This window comes from Monodelphis domestica, chromosome 2 (genome assembly GCF_027887165.1).
Source record: "Monodelphis domestica isolate mMonDom1 chromosome 2, mMonDom1.pri, whole genome shotgun sequence".
Lineage (NCBI taxonomy): Eukaryota > Metazoa > Chordata > Mammalia > Didelphimorphia > Didelphidae > Monodelphis > Monodelphis domestica.
The window spans coordinates 356604786-356627795 of NC_077228.1; the positions used below are offsets into that span (position 1 = coordinate 356604786).

At 34.3% G+C, this 23010-nt stretch overlaps 1 protein-coding gene across 7 annotated transcripts in view; it reads left to right on the top strand.

The window, feature by feature from the left end:
• The window catches only part of FHL5 (four and a half LIM domains 5), an 87783-nt gene that overhangs the window by 30802 nt on the left and 33971 nt on the right, over positions 1–23010 (top strand). For 6 of the 7 annotated variants that reach the window (XM_007484342.3, XM_056818609.1, XM_056818612.1 and 3 more), the window contains 4 exons: positions 10530–10663; positions 11290–11461; positions 20912–21086; positions 22179–22348. In XM_007484342.3, coding sequence (XP_007484404.1) covers positions 11303–11461; positions 20912–21086; positions 22179–22348 — 504 coding nt within the window. In that variant the 5' untranslated portion in view covers positions 10530–10663; positions 11290–11302. The remainder of the gene's footprint in view (positions 1–10529; positions 10664–11289; positions 11462–20911; positions 21087–22178; positions 22349–23010) is intronic. The other variant, XM_056818610.1, reaches the window with a different exon arrangement.

A 23010-nucleotide genomic window follows, 5' to 3' on the forward strand; every position in this document is an offset into this window, starting at 1 on the left:
CACAATACCTCTGGCCTTGAATTCCCTTATTTCCTCCTAGACTTAGCTAAGTTAAGTGCCAACTCTTTTCATGAAAGCTATCTTGTCCACTCCCAGGGTACTTCCTTCCAAAACTTATTTGTATTTGCAGTATTCTCCCTTGTTAGACAGAGTATAATTTCCTTAAACATAAGAAGATATTGTCTCTCATTTGGTTTAATATATTCAGCTCTGTGTATAGTGCCTGACATGAAGAGCTAAATTAATGCTGGTTTCATTTCCAGGAAATTCTTCACAATTTATCCCCAATTTACATTTATTTTACATTATACCCCATAAAGTCTCTACATTCTAACCAAATAACAATTATTCACTATTTCTTAAATATGTCTTTTGCTTCTGTACTGATTATCTCTGGAATGCCTTACATCAATTCTTCCATGCTAAAATTCTACCTATAATTTAAGGAACAACTTCAATCCCATGTTCTCTATGAAGTCCCTCATTGGGAAAATAGACTATCCCTCACCTGAACTCTTAAGCATACTGTCTATATTTATTGTATTCTAAGTTGCTTCAGACAACTCTTCTCAGGTAGCTCAGGAGATTGAGATCTATAGTTCCAGAGACGGGAGGTCCTGAGTTCAAATTTGACCTCAGACACATCCTAGTTGTGTGATTTTAGACAAGTCACTTAAACCCCATTGCCTGGTCCTTACCACACTGCCTAGGAACAGTATTTTGTCTAAAGTGGAAGGTAAGAGTTTGAAAATGGGTTGCAGGTCAACAATTCTTAACTAAATTGCAAGCCCTTGACATATGGTATATTCTCATTTATAACAAAGATATTTGTATGTATATCTTATCATCACTCCTCAGCTAATAAACTCCTTGAGGGCAAAGACTTCTCTTATTTTGTTTCACATCTCCCTGATGCTTAGCAGGGTGTATTTTGCATAAATAGGTGCTTATGAACTATTTGTGAAAGGAAGGATGGGAGGACAGAATGAAGGCAACAAGGGAGGGGAAAGGGAAGAGGAAGGAGAAGAGAAAAGGAGGCAAGGAGAGGTAGAAGAAAGAAAAAGAGCTGGGAGGAACCAAATGGGCTGTGTCTTCTAACAAATCTAGTTATACTTAAAAATAGTGAGATTTCAAGTAGAGAATATGTCTCAAACAAGCACATCATATTTTTTTAATTTAAATCCTCAAATTTCTATAGTTGATAATAATTCATAAAGGAGGCAGAATATAAGACCAGACTTACTTTAAGTCACTGATATCTGATGCCACTTGGCTCTATTGTTAAGCAGAGTTTTATGTATGTTTCAATTATATTTACCTTTTATTATGCATAATTTTAGAAAAGTATTCAATGTTTACAGCAGCTGTGATATGTGAACCCTGAAAACCCAAGAGGGTCAAGGGAGGATCCTTAAATGAACATGTGACATTTGGAATTCATATTGCCTTTACTTTGCCAAGTAGTATGATGGCACACGTAAAGATTCTGTATAGTTATAAATAATAAATCAATTCAGTATAAAGTTTTCAAATTCTCAGAGATTAGAAGTCTTCCATGGACGATGCCAAATGAATTTTGTCCTAAAATAACCATCTTCTGGCCCTCATCTCCTTCATTAGAAGCCTACCCCAAACCCCTCTGGGAATAAATTGAAACACAAAATCCTTTTGGCTTGCATGTAACCCTTAACAGGACCAAAACAATGAATTTTAAAATGCTTATTGTGGGAATGAGGTAGGGGAAAAGCAAATAGGCAATTTGGTAATGTTTTAGAGAGAGGCAGTATTACTAGACAGATCTGATTAAAAATATTCACTGTCTTTCCTTGCCTTTTCTGAATCTTATTTCAGTATTAACTTCAATTGTCATAGATTCAATAACAACTTTAGATTCCTGAGGATATATATATATATGTATATATGTATATTTTAACCCTTACCTTCCGTCTTGGAGTCAATACTGTGTATTGGATCCAAGGTAGAAGAGTGGTAAGGGCTAGGCAATGGGGATCAAGTGACTTGCCCAGGGTCACACAGCTAGGAAGTGGCTGAGGTCAGATTTGAACCTAGGACCTCCCATCTCTAGGCCTGATTCTCAATCCACTGAGCCACCCAGCTGCCCCCCTGAGGATATATTTTGAAGTCCCTCCATTAGTATCCCATCAATTTCCAATTCTTTGCCATCATGAAAATAACCATTATAAATATTTGTTGAATTTTCCTTTTCTCAAGATCCCTTTAGGATACAGATTGAGTAGTGTTCTGTCAAATGCTAAGTTAAAGGGCATGTACAGTTTTGATAACCTATTAAGCAAAGCCCCAAATACCTCCCCAGAATGACTAGATTAATTCACAACTCCACCAACAGTCCATTAATGGCATGATTTTTCCACATTCCCTCCAACATTTGTCATTTTCCGTCTGATAGGTATGGGGGGGTGTAGTACTCAGATTTTAAGATTTGTATTAATCTAATCAATAGTGATTTAGAACATTTGAGTCATGTATTTGCAAATCAAATTTTCTATACACTTTTTTTACTTAGTTTTTCTGGGTAAATTATTAATACTAGCTCCTTTGCATTCCAGAACATTTTTCTCAGCCCACCAATTCTTTAATGTGGAAACTCCCATATCTTGTGTAATTCTGACTGATTCCACTATAATTTAATCATTTCTTTCTTTCTGCTTGCAATATTTTCCCCTTGACCTCTAGGAGCTCTAGAAATTGACTATAATCATTTTGGGATCTCTTTTAGAAGGTGATTAATGGATTCTTTCAATTTCTATTTTACCCTCTAATTTTAGGATATCAGAGCAGTTTTCCTTGATAATTTCTTGAAATTTTATGTGTAGGTTCTATTTTTTGTAATGGCTTTCAGGTAGTCCAACAGTTCTTAAATGGTCTCTCTTCAATCTGTTTTCCATGTCAGTTGTTTGTCAAATGAAATTTTTTACATTTTCTTCTATTTTTTCATTCCTTTGATTTTGTTTGTTGATGTCTCATGGAGTCATTAACTTCCATTTCCAATTCTATTTTTTAAAGGAATTATTCTCTTTATTGAGTTTTTTAAAACTCCCCCGAACCCAATTTGGCCAACTCTACTTTTCATCAGTGAATTTTTGTATGTATTTTAATTAACATTTGGTCAATTCTGGTTTTTATGGTGTTGTTTTTTCATTATATTTTGTGTCTCTTTTATCAAGCTGCTTGACTCTCTTCATAATTGTCTTGCATCTTTCTATTCCCTCCCCCCAATTTTTTCCTCTACCTCTTTGATTTTTAAAATATTTTTCAAGCACTTCTTGGAATTCTTGTTGGGCTTATGTCCAATTCACATTTTTTTCTTTGAGGTTTTGCTTGCAGACATTGTTTTTTTTTTTATCATTTTTCTGTTTTGTCTCTTGTTTTGTCTCTTGTTCTTTTCTATTATCATAGTAATTCTTTATATTGTTAAGTTCTTTTTTTTTGTTGTTTGCTCATTTTCCCAGCTAATTTCTTATCTTTTAACTTTGTTAAAATTGTACTCTGCTCCCATGGGGGAAGGGGTACTGTTCCAAGATTCAGGTTTTTTTGTGCTACTCTTTTCAGAGCTAGTTCAGAGCTACATCTTTGATTTTTGGTGCTTCTGAAGTGATGCAATCTAAAGAGAGATGTGGTCACTGGTATCCTAGCTTGAAAAGAACCATGTTCTCCTGTAGCCATAAGTGCTAATATTCTTCTTGATACTGGAGTTGTAATCAGTTTTCCTGCTCTCCTGCAGCAACAATCACTGCTACTCCTTTATTCCTTGGAATTGAGATCATGGTCTCTAATCCCTTGTGAATGAACACAAGCATGCTTTTCTACCTTGACATTGTAACCAGGTTCCCTACTCCCCCTGAAACTGCAAGTACTAATGTTCCTCTTTGCCCTTGAACTTCAAATGGGCATTGAAAAAGGGTCCTGAATACAGTACTAATAAAGGGTCATATGTAATTTCTTTCTGACCAGTTGTCTGTAGGCTGAGAGTTCCCAGTTATTGCTGCTACTGCTCCAGTATGTCTTGGGTTGTGCTTCAGGCTAACTATCACTCTGGTGAAACATCTTTTTTGCAAACCTCTTAAGTTGTCTTGGATTAGAAAATTGTTTTATTCAACTTTATGTTGATTCTGCCTCTCCAGATTTCAACTTTTGAAGCATTATTTTAAAGTTGTTTGGAGGGAAATTTGGTAGAGTTAAGATGAGTTTCTGTTCAATATTATGCCTTCTTGACTCTGTCTCCCTATTATGACTACTACTATTACTGCAACTAATGCTATTGCTACTACAGCTACTACTATTACTGCTACTAGTTGGCATTTATAATGTGGCTTTAAAGTTTACAAACATTTATCATCCATTATTTAATTTGATTCTCCTCACAACCATATGATGAAGACACTTGAAATAATATTTACATATGAGGGATATGAGACTCAGAGAGATGTATGAATTAAGGGTTCCCATGTGTTTGGGGGAGTAATGGGAAAGGTTTCAGAAACAAGGTGAAACTTGAACTAACATTTACTAAATTTCAGAACTGAAAATTTCCCTAAATGCCAGTCTAATCATAACAGAAAAAAAGAAAAATAATGATTCCTTTTACAATATATCAGCAAATGGTCATTAATACTTTGCTTAAAGAGATCCAATTAAGGAGAACACATTACCTTTTGAGGCAACCATTTATATTTTAGGAGGTACCTCTAATTGTGTTTGAAAGTTTTCTCCATACATTAAGCCTAAATTTGCCTGTCTTTATATAGTAAACATAAATATGTCTATTCATTGTTTGTAATTCTTATTTCTGATGACAAGTGGAACATGTTTAATCCCAAAGGAGGAAAAAGATGTTCACCTCTTTTTTTCTTATTGATTGGGGCCCCTCAACCTTTCTCTCCCTGAGATATCTTACCTATTCCTTGATATCCCAGATACTCTAAAAAAAACCCTTTATGGCTTCTATGACCCCCAGCCCTGGGGATAGATTATGACTTATGAAAGGCAGTGTTTCCCTCCTAAGTGTCTGGAGCATTACTGCCTAGTCTCACCTCCTCTAGGTGCCTATGGAAGGAATTAGGGTGATCATGGACACTGTTTCCATGGAAGAAATTAAGGAGGGCATCCCAGGAAGAGGGAAAAGCATTGAGAAAAGGTACAGAGAAGACATCAAATATACTCAAGGAAGAATGAATAATTTACTTTGGGGATTAGTGAGAGAGAAAATTTGTAAAATACATTGAAACCAGAACATGAAGGGCCTCATATTTTCACAGAATCTAGACTTAATTCAATAGGCAATAGAAACTTTAGAAGATCTCAAAGAAGAAAAGTAACAAGAAAAGGTCTATTCCTTCTGGAGATTTTATGATAATAGTGGCCAAAATGGTTTGGACCATGGGTGAAGGGAGAGGAGAAAGATGGAAGCAATGAGACAAATTAGAAAGCTATTGCCATAGGTCAACTCAATGATAATAAGAATAAAAACTTGAAAGAAAAAGCAGAAAAATATTTGGGAGATGATGAAAAGTTATCAACTTTTAAAATTTTATATGTAAAAATTAGATGAAAGCTGTCTAGCTGTATAAATTTGGAAAAGCCAATTAATCTCTCTGAGCCTAACTTCTGAGTTTCTAATTCTTTAGATAATTGATCATTGAGAAGGAGTGGGTTAAGGGGTATAGAATGGATGGGGAATGGAATTAGATAGGTTTTTTTTATATGAATCAGACAAGTATTTTTTAAACATTTCAAAAGAACCAAATCTATTTTCTTCCTGTTTCTAAGCTCTCCATAATCTATTGGGAGTATTTGTATTAATTAGAGCATGACATTTTCTGTTGTAGTAATTAAATATGGAATTAAGTGATCTTGCAAAAGTTTTGGTCATATTTCACGGGGAACTTTATGGCCTAAATTTCTTCCTGTTTTTTTTTTCCCCTATGAGCTCATAGGACAACTGACAAAAATCCATAGCTTGAAACTCCTAGTATTAAAGTAGTAAATGATAAATCAATAATACCTTTATTAATGAAGAGTATGTATTTAGACAAATTGTCAGAAACTTCTTCGCTAGGAATAAAAGTAAGAAGAGACATGGGAATAAAATGTCTAAGGGAATTTGAAGTATGAAAATATTAAAAACTAAAACACCTTTTACCATGTATCTTGTTAAGAATCTTAAATAAATTTTTAAATTACCATTCCAGTTTCCAATTGTTGCCTGAAAGTGACTTTATAATCTTTAAATCTGCCATGAGAGCTCTATGAAGTTGGAAAAACCTTAAGTAGAGGCTTAATGATAACCTTCTTGTCTGTCATCCATGGACCAGCCCAGTCAAATTTGAAGAAGGAAAATGATCTCAACATCTGTTCAAAACCATATATTTAGGTGAAGAGGGTTTACTCCATCAATGGAGCTAAAATGGTTATGGACCCTTAAAATATTAAAGCATATCATGTATTCAGATAATACATTATGTATATTTAACAGGGTTTAGGGATGGTCCTTGCTTATAACCTAGTTAGTATTAAATGCTTGCACTAATTGGCACGCTCTCTACCTGCTATTAACTCATTGATTCTTTATATGGGTTCTCAGAATATAAAGGTTAGTATTTTGATATTCTCTTGAAAACAAAGAGAAATAGACAATTTCCCTCAACAATTAGTTCTATTTCTGATTCCATTTTATAAGTAAATTTTCTCTCACTCTACTTCTCCTCCTTCTGATTGACCCCACTCTCCCTGGTCTCAGGATTAGACAAACATTAATGTTGACAAAATTATTAATAGTGTAAAAATTAACATAAACTCATTTAAATATTTCTAAAATTTATCTTCCATGAGAAAGACCATAGCCTTTATTAGCTGAAACTGCTGATGCCTTCTTATTATAGGAATCATAATTCTCTTTGAATAGAAGTACAAGGCCCTCAGAAATTCTCAGTTAACTGCTTAATAAAATAAGAGTTAAACTTAATTCTCTCAAAATGTGCTTTCAAACTCTTTCTCTATAATGGTTCATTCAATCAGTCTTTAAAAAAAATTCTTTTGGTCTTTTTTCTTTCTGCACCTCATATGGCATTTTTCATTCATAATAATTAACTCTTTCCATATCATAGTTAGACTGTAACTCCTCCCCAGTACTATATTCCCTATCTCTCAATAGCACATTAATAGTTGACACAGTCTCTGTAGGAATGGCTAATGAAACTGGTTTCCTGTGGACCACAGTTTTTGCTGAGACCCTATTCCTTTGCAATGGTCAAAGTGTTTTTAAATTTTGTTTTAAACTTTATCTTTAATTCTGAAAGTATTTAAGTAGTGTTCTCTTTCTTTCCTTCTCCCCCTTCAGCCCTCTCTGTATCACTGTTGCTAAATTTCCCCCCCCCCCCACCCTCGCACACATACAACACACACATACTGTAATATTTTTTGGGAAAATGAGAAGGATTAAAGAACAGGGGATACTGAAGGTTTTATAACAATGAATGGAGGAGTTGAAGGGAGAGAGGGGAATATGGCTGACAGTGAGGTAAAAGGAGAGAGATGCCCCATGCCCCCTGCTGAGAGGCTATTTTTGAAAAATGGGGTTACCGAAAAATGGGCCACTTATGATAGCCTGAGGGGGGACGTCTTCTCTATAGATTGATGTTGCAGATACCCCAGAGCAGGTAAGCATGGACCCTCCTGAGGGTACTCTTGAGACCTCCCATCAGACTTAGTCGCCCAGCAGGGGTCCAATAAGGACTGATTATAATTGACTGGCTGTCCTGAGGTTCAGCTCCCTCTATGTCCCCTGAAATGTTGGTCCTCTTATCTGACTGTGATAGTCAAATAAAGAAAAATTTTAATAACAAATTTGGATTGGAGAAGTATCAGGGAAGAGGGAAGAAGGATTTCCCTAGATGAGGTTTTTTGAGTCTCTCTCAGCTCTTGAGCTGAGGCCAGTCCTCACAGGCTAGTGGAGGGTTTCTCTTATTCCTGTCTATGCTATATCTGTGCTAGCTTTCTTAATTTCAAAAGTCTTAGCAGTAGACAGTGAGAGGAGAAAAGTTATGACTTTCAGAGCTGGTTGGGCCTGTCTCTTCAGGCTGATGCCCTAAAGACTGGCCTTAGAGTTCAAACTTGTTCCCTTAAGTCCTTTTGTAGATGACACAATCACAGGAATCCAGGGAGAGCACACAGTTGGGAAAATCAGAAAAATAGAGACACTTCTATCCAGAGACCGGGAGAGAGAGACCCCTTCCACTTCCAGGGCTAGGAAGAAAGTGCTAGTCACAATACCAACTGCCACTCCCAGTTTCCCCTTCTCCCAAAAATTGTCAGTCTTGTCAATATCTTCTCTTTAACATTTCACCTGCTGTTTGTTCCAACTCAGTGGCAGAAAGTCCAGAACTTGCTTTAGTTTTCCTTTCCACAATACACAAACACACGCTTTCCTTCCTGTTCTCAAATTAATTGAGGGTGTATAAGTCTAATAAAAAGAAATACTAATTTATATAGTAGTTTTGTCCAAAAATATGTCCCTATATTTTGTGTCAATCCCTTATCCATCAGTATATCATATCATAAATCTTCCAGAGGCATAGAGGCATGACTGATTATTGTTTTGACTAGAGTTCTTAATCTTGTCAAAGCTGCTGTTTTTTAATGTTTTTGTCATAGAAAGTGTTCATTTGATTCTGTTCACTCTGTGTTGGTTAATACTACCCAGCATTCTCTAAAACCATATTTTCATAATTTCTTATGGTCCAATAATACTACCTTACATTTGTATTCATAGTTTATTCATTTATTCCCTCATCTAAGGCACCCCCTCCCAATTTTCTCTTCTACCTCCCTTCTTCAGAATCCACATGTCTGTTTTGTTTTTGATTAGATCCCCTTCCTAAAGTTTTTCTGTTCCTCAATACCACACAGCTCTGCTTGTATCCCTGTTGAATTGGAGGTATTTTTTACAACAAACTCTGCATGTTTAAATCCTCCTTTTCCCATTTGAGTTAAGAGTAAGGTTTATCTGATGCTCACTCCTCCATCTTTCTGCATGTTTGTATATTTTTCTTCTAATGCACTACAATAAAAAAAAAATAGCAAGTCCCACCTCACCTTTTGTCCTTTATATCCAGTGTTTTCGTTCTATTATTTTCTCTTCTCTTTTTCTTCTACTAAAATCTTCAGAACTGAATCAATCCATTCCCAAGACCTCAGATTTTTTTTCTCATTTTACCCTTTAATGGCCTTTGAAAGACACTCAGCTTCCAAAGGGATTCTTGTTCACTCCCTTTAAGATGTTAGAAATACAGCCCAGCCTCATATATCCTTTACAATTGTAAGTTTCTACTGATTCTTGTTTGAATTTCAAAGTTTTGTTTAATATTTCATGTCTCAGTGCTATTTTTTCCAATCAGAAATGCTTGAAAGTCCTCTATTCCATTAAAAGTTTACTTTTTTCTTTTAAGATTAAATTCAGATATGTGTGATTCATTATTCTTGATTGTAAGCTGATTCCCTTTTCCCTTTAGAATTGTGTTATAAAATCTCTTTTCATAAAGAGTACAAGCTGCCACATCTTGCATGATATAATCTATAATTTCTCTTATTTCATGTACTTCATCCTGATGTACCCAAGTATGATTTAAATATGATATTCTTAGGAATTTCTTTCAGAAAGTAATTTGTGGCTTCTTTTATTTTGCTTTCTGGTTCCAATATATCTGGGTTGTTTAAATTTTATAATTTCTTGATATATGATATCTTTAGCTGTCTGACAGTTCAATGATGCTCAAATTATATGACCTTGACTTATTTTCCAAGTCAGTTGTTTTGACATAAACCATCTTGCTTTTTATTCTATTTTTCATTCTTTTGATCATGTTCTAATTTTACTTACCATCTCATGAAAACATTGATTTCTGTTTCATCTAGTTTTTGGTGAATCCAATTCCTGGGTAAGGTTTATCACTTTGTCTTCTAAGCTATGTAATATCCTTTCAATTCTTTGCTGATTCATCATCATATTATCTTCATTCAGCACCTCATCATATATTATTTTGTGGCATTTTCATTTTTGTTGTCTGCTGTTATTTTACTTTTTGTGTATATGTCTTAAAGGATGCTTGGCTGAATGAAATAACAGAGGAACAAATTTTGTGATGGGAATATCTTGGTTCAAACTCCTCCTGTGATACTTTCTAGGAATGTGACTAGAAGCAAGTCACAATCTTAATGTACCTCAGGAAAGTTCCTAGGTTTTATCTAGTCACATATTCTAGGTTGGCAGATGAAGTCTAAACTGAGAACCTCCCCCAAAACCTTGATCCCTGATTTCCCCATCCCACCCCCGTGAAATCAGAAATAATTCAAATATTCATATATGCCTTACTTATCTTAGGGAAGTATTCCCAACATAATAAATAGAAAGACTAATTGTGAAGTTAAAATAATTAGTATTATCACTGTAACTGTACATGCTATACTCTTCTTTTGCCCCATATGGTAAGCAGCGTGAGAAGACCTATGGTACAATCAAAAGAGCATTGAACTTGTAATCAGAGGATCTGGCTTTCTTTGGACCAGCAACACCTCATTGGCTTTGTGATCTTGGACAAGCCCTTCAGTTCTTCATCTTTAAATGAAGGTACTATATAACTAGATGACCTTTAATGTGCTTTCAAGTTCTAAATCTGTGATTCTATAAACTGGCCCAGCACCAAGCACAGAGTAGTTGCATTCATTTATGAAATGAATAACTGAAATAGGAAATGACATTGTATAAATTATTATTTCATTTTTCTTTAGCATTCCTATATAATTCAACCCCCAAACTTTCCCACAAGTGATAACACACTCAGGGAAATGTTAGCAGATTATATTTTTTCCCTTGTGATCAAACTTCCTCATTTCCATACAAGCAGAATTCTGTTGATTGCTGGAATTTCCATGCATTGTGCATTGGTTGCTGATGATTCATTTTGTCAACTGCTTTTACCAAATAAAATGTGTAGCTAGGATACATGAATTGTCTTTAGTCAGTCTAAGTGCCACCATGGCTATATTTCTTTTTTTTTTTCTGAATCTGACTTCATTCCTTTAGGAAATGTGCTTGTAGGAAATGTACTGATCTTATTAAGTGACTTTGAAAATGCCTGACTTCACTGATCCAAGAGCTTGTTACCTCCTGTGAAATGCAAAAAAATAGAGTAACAATGATAACAATTAATTCATATAATTTATTTACTTCATTTTTCATTTCTTCCTGAACAGAATCAACTCCAAAATGACAAATAATAAATTTGAGTGTAAGCACTGCATGGAATTACTTTTTGGAAAGAAGTTTATATTACAGGACGCTGAAGCTTATTGTATTCCTTGTTATGAACAGCTCTTTTCTAACAACTGTGAGGAGTGCAAGAGGCCCATTGCATGTGACTCAAAGGTGAGATTTTCCCCTCTCCAGTGGGATCTTATTCCGAGGTCGTAAAATAATTAACTGAACTGCCTAAAAAATGAATGTCAGAAACTAACGAACAGAACTGAATCTTGTATTTTTTATTTCCTCTCAAAATCAGAGGGAGTATAAAATCATTTTGTTTCTAAGATGTAGCCATTGAACATATAGCATCATTGAATCTTTAAATGACTTGTATCACGCATGTCAAAGAAACATGAAATTATATTAATTCAAATGCAAACTCCTCTGTCTAGTATTTAAGCTTTTTACAACCTTATTCCATCTAATCTTTGTGTACTCTGCAGTCTAGCCAAACTAGCCTTCTTGCTTTTCCTGAGAGGTGACATTCCATGCCCATCATCCCTGAAATGCATTTCTTCCTTATGAAATTTCTAGTTTCCTTCAAAGACAAGCCCAAACACTGCCTTCTACATAGTTTTCCCAATACTCCCAGATACTAATACGCATAATTTTCTTAATACTCCCAGATACTAATTCCTCCCCCAATAACTTTATATCTATTTTGAATGTACTTACACATTTATATAAATATATTTATATTCAAATGGGAATAGAGATATGTATTTGCATATGAGTATGAAAGGCAGTGTGATACACTGGACAGAAAGCTTAGCTTAGAGACTAGAAAGATCTGGATTCAAATCTTGGGCAAGACACTTATCTTCTCAGTACTTTAGGCAAATTTTAGGCAAGACTTTTAAGTTACAGAAAAGGAGCTGACCTGCATTATGAAGGGAATTTCCTCACCAGGGTCTAAGAAATCATAGTTCTAGTTCCTATCCTTTATATACTTATTTGTGTCTCTAAGGGCAGAGATGGCTGAATTTTGGCTTTATATTTCCAGAACCTAGGACAGTATCAATAACAAATCCCAATTGATTGAATTCATTGTCCGGATTATCTTTTGATTCTGTGAGCTTGTTTTCCCCCTGCTCTTTTTATATTTATATTTCAACATAATTGGTTTCCTGTGGAATCCTAATGGTTTTCTTTTATGAATTTCAAAATATTATTCTGAGGAATCCCTGTTTTTTTTTTTTTTGTAAAATGGTTGTACCATCACAGAATAAATAATGTCAATGACTGTTTTTAAATGCATAAATTCATTGCCTTTTGAACTGGATTTTTGTCTTTGTATTCCCAGAACCGAGTATTGCTTGCATAATAGGGGCATGAAAAATTCCAATTGATCAAATTGAGTTTTTGAAAGTGTATTAAGAAACTATGTAATAATTGATACCCCCCCCCCTTTTTTTGCCTTCACTATGGGTGGAGGAGGGGTGGGAAAGAGAGGATTCAGAACTCAAAAGTTTTTTTAATGAATATTAAAAACAAATAAAAATAATTTTTAAAAAAGAACCCACATATAGAAAGTCAGAGACAACATTTGATAATAGAATCCAGAAGACAAGTTCAACTACTCCCTCTTATTTCTAATAAATGGGCAATCCTAGATGTGTTCATCTCTTAATGTTCCAGGCAATTTCCTAAACTAGGCATTACAGATGAATTGCTTGTCTGCATTGATGAAGGGCATCTCTCAAAGCAATGAAATCTCAAGTTTGGACAAAAACATATGAGACACTGCCCTAGGTACTACGGACACATAGATGCAAAACATAGATGTATAGATGTAGTGACTATATAGGGGAATCTCAGCCCTTAGGTAGTTATAAGATGGAATGCCATAAAAACAAGTTATTATAAAAGTAGAGGTGATTGGGGCAAAGAAAGCACTCAAAGTACCATTGGAAAATTCTATAGGACAGAAGTCATTTTCATCTGAAAGGATCAGGTAAGGCTTCATGAAGGAGGTGGCAGCTGAGCTGAGTGGGCTTTTCCTAAAAATAAAAGATTTAATCAGAGATGAGGCAGGAGTAGGTTTCAGGCATGGAATAAAAATAGCCTTCAAGAAGCAAGAGAAGGCAAGATGAAATCAAAGAAGTAAAAATAGCCTAGGTTCACTAGAATTTAGAATGAAGAAGAGTGACATAAGGCTGAAGAGTAGGATCAAACAGGACTTTTAAAGGTCTTAAATACCAGGGTAAAGATTCCTTCTATTATTATTTGATTTAGGAGTTCTTGTCTCATTTTGTGTTAAGGCCTTCCTTTGGTAGTATGGTCGTACCTTCTTAGAAAAATGTCTGAATGGACTCCATCTCAGAATACTGTTTATAAATGCATAAAATAAAATAAATGGGATTCCAAAGGAAAATAATCATATTGAAATATAGATACAAAAACATCAGAGAATAAAGTCCACAAGACCTAGGTTAAAACTTCCTGTTATAGAGAAATAATAGGTCACTATATTGTTTGTATATTTTAATTTAGGAGTAACACAGTTAGATTTGTATATAGGGAAGATCCAAGAGTTCAATAAAGGAGTTATACTGAATATTTTTTATTAATACTCTCTGCCTATGTATTGCTTTTTAAAGCCTTCAAAAGAAAATTACCCTAAGGAAAGGGAAGATAATTGTGGAGAGATTACATTAAAGGAGTACTCACTGATGAAATCACATATTTTGAAATATTGGAGCAATATTTTATATTTGAAAGTGCCCGAGATTTTATTGATGCATTCAATTCAATTTAACAAACATTTAAGCTCCTTTCACACACAAGTCAATGAGGTACAGTGTATAAAATGACAGATTTGAAGTCAAGATTGAGTTCAAATTCCACCTCCCATATTTAGTTTTATGATCCTTTTCAAGTTATGGAACTTCCACGGACCTTAAGCTACTACCTAATATTTATCTACTAAATCCTAATAAAGAATTCAATATACATATGTCCTCTCTGGGATTTTTACTTCTGTTAACTACAAGGAGACAAACACACACCACACACACATTTGAATATTTATATAGCTCCTACAATTTTAGATTAAAGGCTAACCAAGAATATTTTATGACCCTTCATTTTATAGATGTGGAAACTGAAGCCTAGGTTATTAGCTTTCAAGTCAAAAGACCTGGGTTCAAATTCCACCTATGATGCTTATTAGTTGTGTGATCTTAAGCAAGTTACTTAATTTTAATGTGAGGTTCAAGTTCCACATCTTTAAAATGAAGGGATTTGACTAAATGGCTTCTTAAGTCCCTTCCAACTCTAAATGTGTGAATTTGTGATCCTAACTGGCTTTCCCAAGGTCACTTAGATAGTAAATGGCAAAGCTAAGAACAGGTCTTCTTACTGTTTTCCCACTTTTATGCCATATTATAGGTAAGTAATTTTCTATTCTATTTATCTACTTCAATTTGTTTAGGCATTTGCTATGTTTCAAATTCTTTAAAACCACAAAGAGCTAATATAAATATTTTGGTGTATATGGAAGCTTCTTTTTTAATCACTGATGCTCTTGGATTATATGCCTAGCAATGAGATGTTAGAATAAAATTAATTATCTTTCATATTTGATGATTAATGTTAGTTATATAATTATATAAGAATAGGTAATGTTTATGTAGAATCTATAATATGTCAAGCATTGTGCTAACTAAACACTAATAATTATTATCTCATTGATTATTCACAACAACCCTTAGGAGGTAAGTGCTATCATTGTCCTCATTTTACAAGTCGAGGAAACTGAGTCAAAAATAGGTTAAATGATCTGATCAGGGTCACACTGTGAGGAAGAATTTGAGGCTGGATTCAAACTCAAGTCTTGTCTCCCCACCCAATGATTGAGCTACAGTATCATCTAGAATATAGATATTTTAGTCACTTTTTTCTTACCTCCACACTCAAAATTTTCACATTTTAGTAACTTTCTTAGGATAATCTCTAATTACTTTCCAGAAAAGTTAGACAACTTTACAGCTCCACCAAATGTTTATTATTATGCCAATAGGAACATTTATTGCTATCTTTCACTATCTGTAGCAGTTTGTTGTGTAATAAACTGAGTTACTAAATATGTATGAAAACAAAATACTAAGACTCAGACTTGTTTTGATATGCCTTTTTCTTAGTATTATTAGTCACTTAAATATTCATATAATCATTTACAGTTACTTTTTTGTGAACCATTTTTTAATATCTTTTGACTACTTATTCATTAAGGAATGGCTCCATCATTTGTTTACGTAATTTCCCATTATGATTTCCATATTAGATTCAAAAATGTATTTGATGCAAAGCATTTTTCCCAATTGACTTTTTCCTCAACTGACTTTTATTATCCTAGTTTAATTGAGATTTTGTCTGTGCAAAAACTTTATAACTTCATGTAATTAAAACCATTTAATCTTGGGTCACCAAGCCAGTCACTTGCTTCATTAAGAACTCCCTTCCCTCTGCCCCACCATATCTACACAAGATATCACCTGATCAGTCAGTCTTCTGTGGTGGGCTTTTGTTGCATCTCTCTCTAATAATACCATCTATCCTATAGCTTGAGAATGAGGAAATGCCCCAACATGAACATAGTAAAATGTAATGAGGGGGGCAGAGGAAAACATGATTGAAAGAAAGAAAAGTCCAGAAAAACAACAGAGAAGAGGAAGGTAAAATCTGGAGACATACAATCTTGTCTGGTAGATTCTGTTTTAGAAACCTCTTTTCTGAGGTGGCAATAGATGGAGATAAAAGCAATTCTGGTGCTTGGGTTTGGGTGGGGAAGGAGTGTCATTGCTGCTATGACATAGCAAAATCCTCACTATTCCAATGGGCTGCTGTTATAGGAACCAAGAACAAGACTCTGAAAAACAGAGAGGGACTGTAATATCTATTGATTTCAAAATCTATTGATTGATTTCCATCTGATTTCATACAAACACATGTACATATATAAACTCTTATCTTCTGTCTTAGTATTATTTTTAAGACAAGAGTGGCAAGCTTTGGCAATTGGGGTTAAGTGACTTGCCTAGGTCATACAACTAGAAGTGTTTAAGGTTACATTTGAATCCAGATCCTTCTGACTCCAGACCTTGTGCTCTATCTACTATGCTACCTAGCTGCCCCTGATTTCAAGTTCTTAGTGTTTAATGACTTCATATTCTCAAGAAAATTAGAAATAGCATTCTTGTATTCAATGAGCGTATCATTGTAAGCCAAATATGAAATGTGAGGTCTCTTGCGACTTCAATAATTAAGGCACAAATGAATTTTAATCTTATTTTGGAACATTGTATGAGAGGCTGTGTTAAGCCTGATTTCTTCTAGAATACCTTACCATTTCTCCAGCAATTTGTGTCATATAGAGAGTTCTTCCACAAATAATTTATGTTCTTGGTTTTATTAAATGCACAAGTTTTTAAGCTTAAGTTGTTCCTGATTTTTGCTTATCTATTCTGTTCTATCAATCTACCTTTGCATTTTCAAACAAGATTATTACTCATATATAGTACATTTTGAAGTCTGAAAATTATATTCCCACTTATTCTTACTTTAAAAAAATTTCCTTATGATCTTTTGCTCCTCTGAATGAATTTTGCTTTTATTCTGTCTAGTTTTAGAAAGCATTGCTCAGGTAGTTTGATTAGCATAGCATTAACTATGTAAAATCAGCTTTAAAAACATCATTTCTGTTATATTGAGATGATTTCATAAGAAGTCCTAAATATCCCTTTACTTATTTGGTATTTCTTAAAGGCATTTTTTGGTAATTTTATCAATACAGGTCTTAAATACTTAATACTATATGTTGACACAGATATTTCCTGTGTTTTATAATATTTTTTAACCCCTTGCTTTCCATCTTAGAATCAATAACGTGTACTGGTTCTAAAACAGAAGAGTGGAAAGGGCTAGGCAATGGGGGTTAAGTGACTTGCCCAGGGTCACAGAGCTAGCAAATATCTGAAGCCAGACCACCCATCTCAAAGCCTAGTTCTCCATCTACTGAGCCATCTAGCTGTCCTCTATAATTATATTGTTTGGGATTTCCCTTTCCATGTTTCTGTTTTTTTTTTTTTATTGCTATATAAAGGATACATTGACGTGGAAGAGAATATTTTGTATCCTGTTACTTGACTGAGGTTTTTGTCTCAGTTTCTTTTCTGATTCTCTAGGATTTTCTAAATAAACCATCATGCTTTCAGCAAATATGGATAAAATTATCTCTCCTTTAACTCCAGGTCTTTGATTATTTTCTCTAGTCTCATTGCCACATATCTAGTATTTATAGAGATGATGCTAGATGAAATTGAGAAAGGAGGAATCCTTGCTTTATTCCTATATTTTACTGACAAAGCTTCTATTTCTCCATTACATAAAAGCTGACTTTTGATTTTAAATATATACTTTTGTCACATAAAAATCAGTGTTATGTCATTTGCAAACAGAAACATCTTGAAGATCCCCTCATCCATAGCAAATATTTCTGCTGTCATGTCTCTGTACCAGAACTCTTCCATCACACTGGTGAATACCTTTGGCAAGTAGACATTTCCCTGTTTTATGATACTTCTGATGTTTATTTTCAGAAGATCATTAAACAGGGTTGCTCAATGTTCACATTCTTCTCAGAGTCCTAAATGATCCGGATATACAGATGGGCTATATATCTTGCTATAAAGAACTTTTAATGGTGCATTTAATTTTACTGAATTGTTTTTTCTTAATAAAAATAAGCACCATCTCTCCATCTTTCACTTTATTGAAAGATGGTAGAGTGATTCATCAATATCTCTTGAGAAAGCATGTTATTTTTTTCCTATTAATAGTCTCTTGAGAATTTTCTCAATTTATAGATTCCCTTGGGACTTTAAACACTTAGATCACAAATTAATTTTGATCTTATTTTGGAACATTGTGTGAGAGGCTGGGTTAAATCTAATTCCTACCAGACTACTTTTCCATTTCCCCAACAATTTGTGTTATATAGGGAGTTCTTTCACAATGTATTTATGTTCTTGGGTTATTGAAAGATTTTCTAGAGATAGGAGAAGAGGGATAAATTAGTAGTTTCAGCTATCGTTCCCTATATTAACAAGATCCAAGAATTTTCCCTATCTTTGGTATTTTTCCTTTCTTCAGATACAGTATATCAGTTTCTCAACATATTTACAATATCCTTCAGATTGTAAAACTTCTTTAAGAACATTTGTAATCATTCAAAGTAATCTGGTCTATTTAATCACATCATAAAGACCCAACAGATGAATAACTATTGTTTAGATTTCAACATGAATTTGGATAGATATCCCATAGTGCCTAACCTATAGGATGCAAGCATTACATACATATATGTATAATGCACACATACACACATGAAATATATACATGTGTATAGACACATTTTTAAATGCAAATATATGCACACACATATAGAACAGAGAGTAGTTCAGATGGACAATGAGTTGGACACAAGGGTTATAAAGACCAGGAGAAGTAGTGGAAGTACTTTCCAGAAAGTGAAAGCTTTTTCACTCACCTCAAGCTAAAGTTATAGCCCATATTTTCCAAGTAAACCATCATATTATTAGCAATCTGGGAGAGTTTAATCTATCTTTATTCCTTTCATTCTTCACTTACTGATATTGCTAGTAATTACTGAAATATATCAAATAACAGTGAGGAGAGTGCTTCATTCCCATATTATTGGAAAAATTTCTATTGTATATTCATTGCTTATGATGCTAGCTTTTGGTTTTAGATAGATGCTTTTTGTATATTTTTTAAAAGTTCCTTTTTGGGGGCAGCTAGGTGACTGAGTGGATTAGGAGTCAAGCCTAGAGATGGGAGATTCTGAGTACAAATCTGGTCTCTGACATTTCTTAGCAATATGGCCTTGGGCAAGTCACTTAACTCCCATTGCCTAGGCCTTAAACTCTTCTACCTTGGAACCAATACGCGATATTGATTTTAAGAAAGAAGGTAAGGGTTTAAAAAAAAAGGTTCCTTTTTACCTTTGTTTTGTAGTTTTTGTTTTTATTTTTTAGCATAAAAGAGTGTTACATATCATCAGAGACTTTTTCTGTACCTATTGAGATAATTATTCAGTTTGGAATGTTTTGGTGGTTTTTAATATGATTAATTATGTTGAAATTGCACCCAAGAGAGTTATAAAACTGTACCAACCTTTAGACCCAGCAAGAACATTGTGGGGCTATTTTCCAGGGAGAGAAGTGAGAAAAGAAAAGAACCATATGTTGCAAAATATTTATATCAGATCTCTTTGTGATGACAAGTTTTTGGAAACTATGAGGATGCCCATGAATTGGGGAATGACTGAAACAAATTGTGGTATATGATTATAACGGAATAAATGCTATTATGCCATAAGAAACAATGAATAGACTGATTTTAAAAAGAACTTTAAAGAACTTTGTGAGATAATGAACAATGAAATGAGTAGAACCAAGAGAACAATATACATAGCCATAGAATTAATGGTAGGAGAATAAACTATGAAAATTACCTCCAGAAACTAAACAGAAAGATGAAACATGAAAGACTTCATTTCTATATGTACATGTTGACCTCCCTCAATATATCTTTTGTGATGTGAGAGGATGGGGAGGGTGGAGAGGGTCTGGGACACTTGTGAATGGGATTTATCATGTAGATGTGAAGAAAAGTAAGGTAAACATATACCAGATTTGTAATTTTATTTGTGTACTATCTTCTTTTTCCCTGTATATGGAAATGCTTGTTTCCTTTGTTTTTGTAAAATTTGGATTAGAAAATAATGGAACTGCCTTAAGGACATCAAATTCAGGAAAAGATGAACAAGATCTCACATATGCCCAAATATATTGTTTGTGGCAGAAAAATAAAAGCAAGCCAAGTGAACACCTATTAAAAATAGTGTCCAAAATGTTTTTTTTTATAAAGCATAAATCTGACTGTATTACTTCATTACTTAATAAAATCCATTGGATCTCTTCTGTTAAAAAAATTGCCCCAACCTTCTATAAAAAAATCTCATAGAGATAGGATGATGATGATAACTAGAACATATATGACACTTTCAGGCTTCTAAAACATTTTACTTATGTTAATTCATTTGATCTTCACACCAACTCTTTTGAAACAGGTGCTATTCTTATACCCATTTAACAGATGAGAAAAGTGAGGCTCAGAGAGATTAAATGACTCATTAGACTTACAGAACTAGATAAGATTTGAATTCAGGTCTTCCTGAATACCACGTTCTGGACTGTATCCACCACACCACCTAGTTGCATCGTATATTGGTGAATATGAAGGGCAAGCAAAGCTTCAGTTTATTCTATCACAGCCTATCAATGATTCACCAAGAAGACCCCAGGCTTTAGCACATAATTTGCTCATAGAGTTCTTCTCCCTATGGTTAATGAAATCACTGATAAATTTCCCTCAAGCAACCAGCACAACCTACTGGTACCAGGATCCTGAGAGTATTTAGTTTTGTCTTATAAAATGGCCTATTTTGCAGTAAATGCTTTTAATTAACATTTATTTACTCTCTCAAAGGATCTTGCCTACAAAGACCGACACTGGCACGAAGACTGTTTCAAGTGTGGCAAGTGTAATCGCTCCTTGGTGGAAAAGCCTTTTGCTGCCAAGGATGAAATCTTGCTGTGTACTGACTGTTATTCTAATACATGTTCTTCCAAGTGTTTCCAGTGTAAGAAGATCATTATGCCTGGTAAGATAACAAGGACTCTTCTGTCTCTAAATAACAGTGTCATATTACGGTTTTTAATTGAATTCCAGCACTTGAATATAGTAGCAGCTGACAAAGAATTTCTCTTAGTTTTGAGTGAGGCATCTTTCCAAAGATCACCTAGGGTTGCTTCTCTGTTTAAAACAAAACCAAAAAACCAGTCTGAAAACCACTCCCTTTTCCTGGTACATGAGTAAACTATATTATCATGTGTTTCTCTCTAAAACCAATTTTTATGGCAATGGGAAGAATTAAAAATGCAGGATTAAGATCCATGTGAAACCTCCATACTAATTACCCATATACTGAGTTAGCTAGGGCTTAAAGCAAATGAGATCAGCAAAAAAAACAACAACAAAAAAAAAACAAAAAAACTGGATTTTAAATAGTTTCATTTGGCTCATCTCCAGGTTCTTGAAGTATACTTTTAGAGCTTCCACATACCATACATTTTCTGAAGGACAAAAGGCCAGGATGAACAGAGCTATAGATTAATCCCTGCATTGAAAGACATATACAACCTTTCTAAATCTACTAATAACCCTCTTTAGGTTTTCATTTGAAGAATACAAGAGTGTGTCTTGTTGGTTCTTGGAAAACAATCAGGTTAGGAGTACATCAGTGTTTTAGTCAGTTGTGACACTGTCACCATATATATTTTGTGGGAGGGGAATAGTAGTTATCCTTAAAAAGATAGGAATGTATTATGAGCATCCTTAGCCTCGTTTTAAAAACTGGAATAGGTCTAAGACTTACAAATCTACTAAATCACTTATGAAAAAGAACTATTCATGCACTCCACCTGTATCACTTCCTGAATGGGAATGTTTCCATGTTAGTGGTATGTACAGCACTTGAAGAGTTTCTTCAAGGAGAGCATTCTATCATTTGTTGATGGACAACAATATATTTTCCAGAAATAAACAGGGCCAATCTCAATAAGCCATCATCCTTCCTTTCAGTCCAATCCTCTTTAATTTTATAGAATGCTCTCTAAACAGGTTGATGTGAAGACAAGATGGCAAAGATATGTTTAAATTGTTTTTAGAAGATTCTGATTTTTATATCTTTCAGGTTGTCGAAAATTAGAATTGGAGGGAAACGAATGGCATGAAACCTGTTTTATTTGTCAGTCTTGCGAAAAACCTCTAGGAACAGAGCCTTTGGTCACCAAAGAAAATAAACGCTACTGTGTGCCATGTTTTGAGAGGAAGTTTGCTCCACGCTGCAAATCTTGTAAAAAGGTAATTCCTTTTTTAAAGTTGGAAAATATGGAATGTTGAAAGTTTCTAGGTTTTAAAGTTATACAAATTCATGGACACAGTTGGGTTAATGTCTATTTTTTATGAGGATGAGCATATCACACTTGTCTTTTGTTCATTTTAACTAGGAATTCAAAACTTTCCAGAACAATTTTTAAATCTGCTCAGGACTGGTTAATTCCGTTACCCGAATCAATTCAGGACTTTTGATATTCAGTTCCTTTGACTACTGTGAAACAAGAATTCTTGTTTTCAAGAGGTGGCCAAAAGCATTTTGAATACAAAATAGTTCTTAGGGAGTTTTGATCCATTAAGGGTAACTGATTCAGAGAAAGAGGGCTTTGACTCAGAAAGTGTTGGAGGAAGCCAATTTAAACAGGATGCTTGACTTCTCACATCATACTCTGGTAATACTAATCATTCCTAGGTTTAAAGCTTTTGTATTTCTGAGTTGTGTGCCAATGGGCACTTGGCCCAAGGAAATTACGTGATCATTAGAAAAACTTTAGTCTTGACAGCAGAAAGGAAGAATGGACAAAACCGGAACTTCTTTGTCCTGGGTATATAGAATCAGAGGTAGTCAACACATCATGTGACATAGTAGTCTCCTAAACATGGGTCTAAGAAAAGTAAATTGAGGGGTG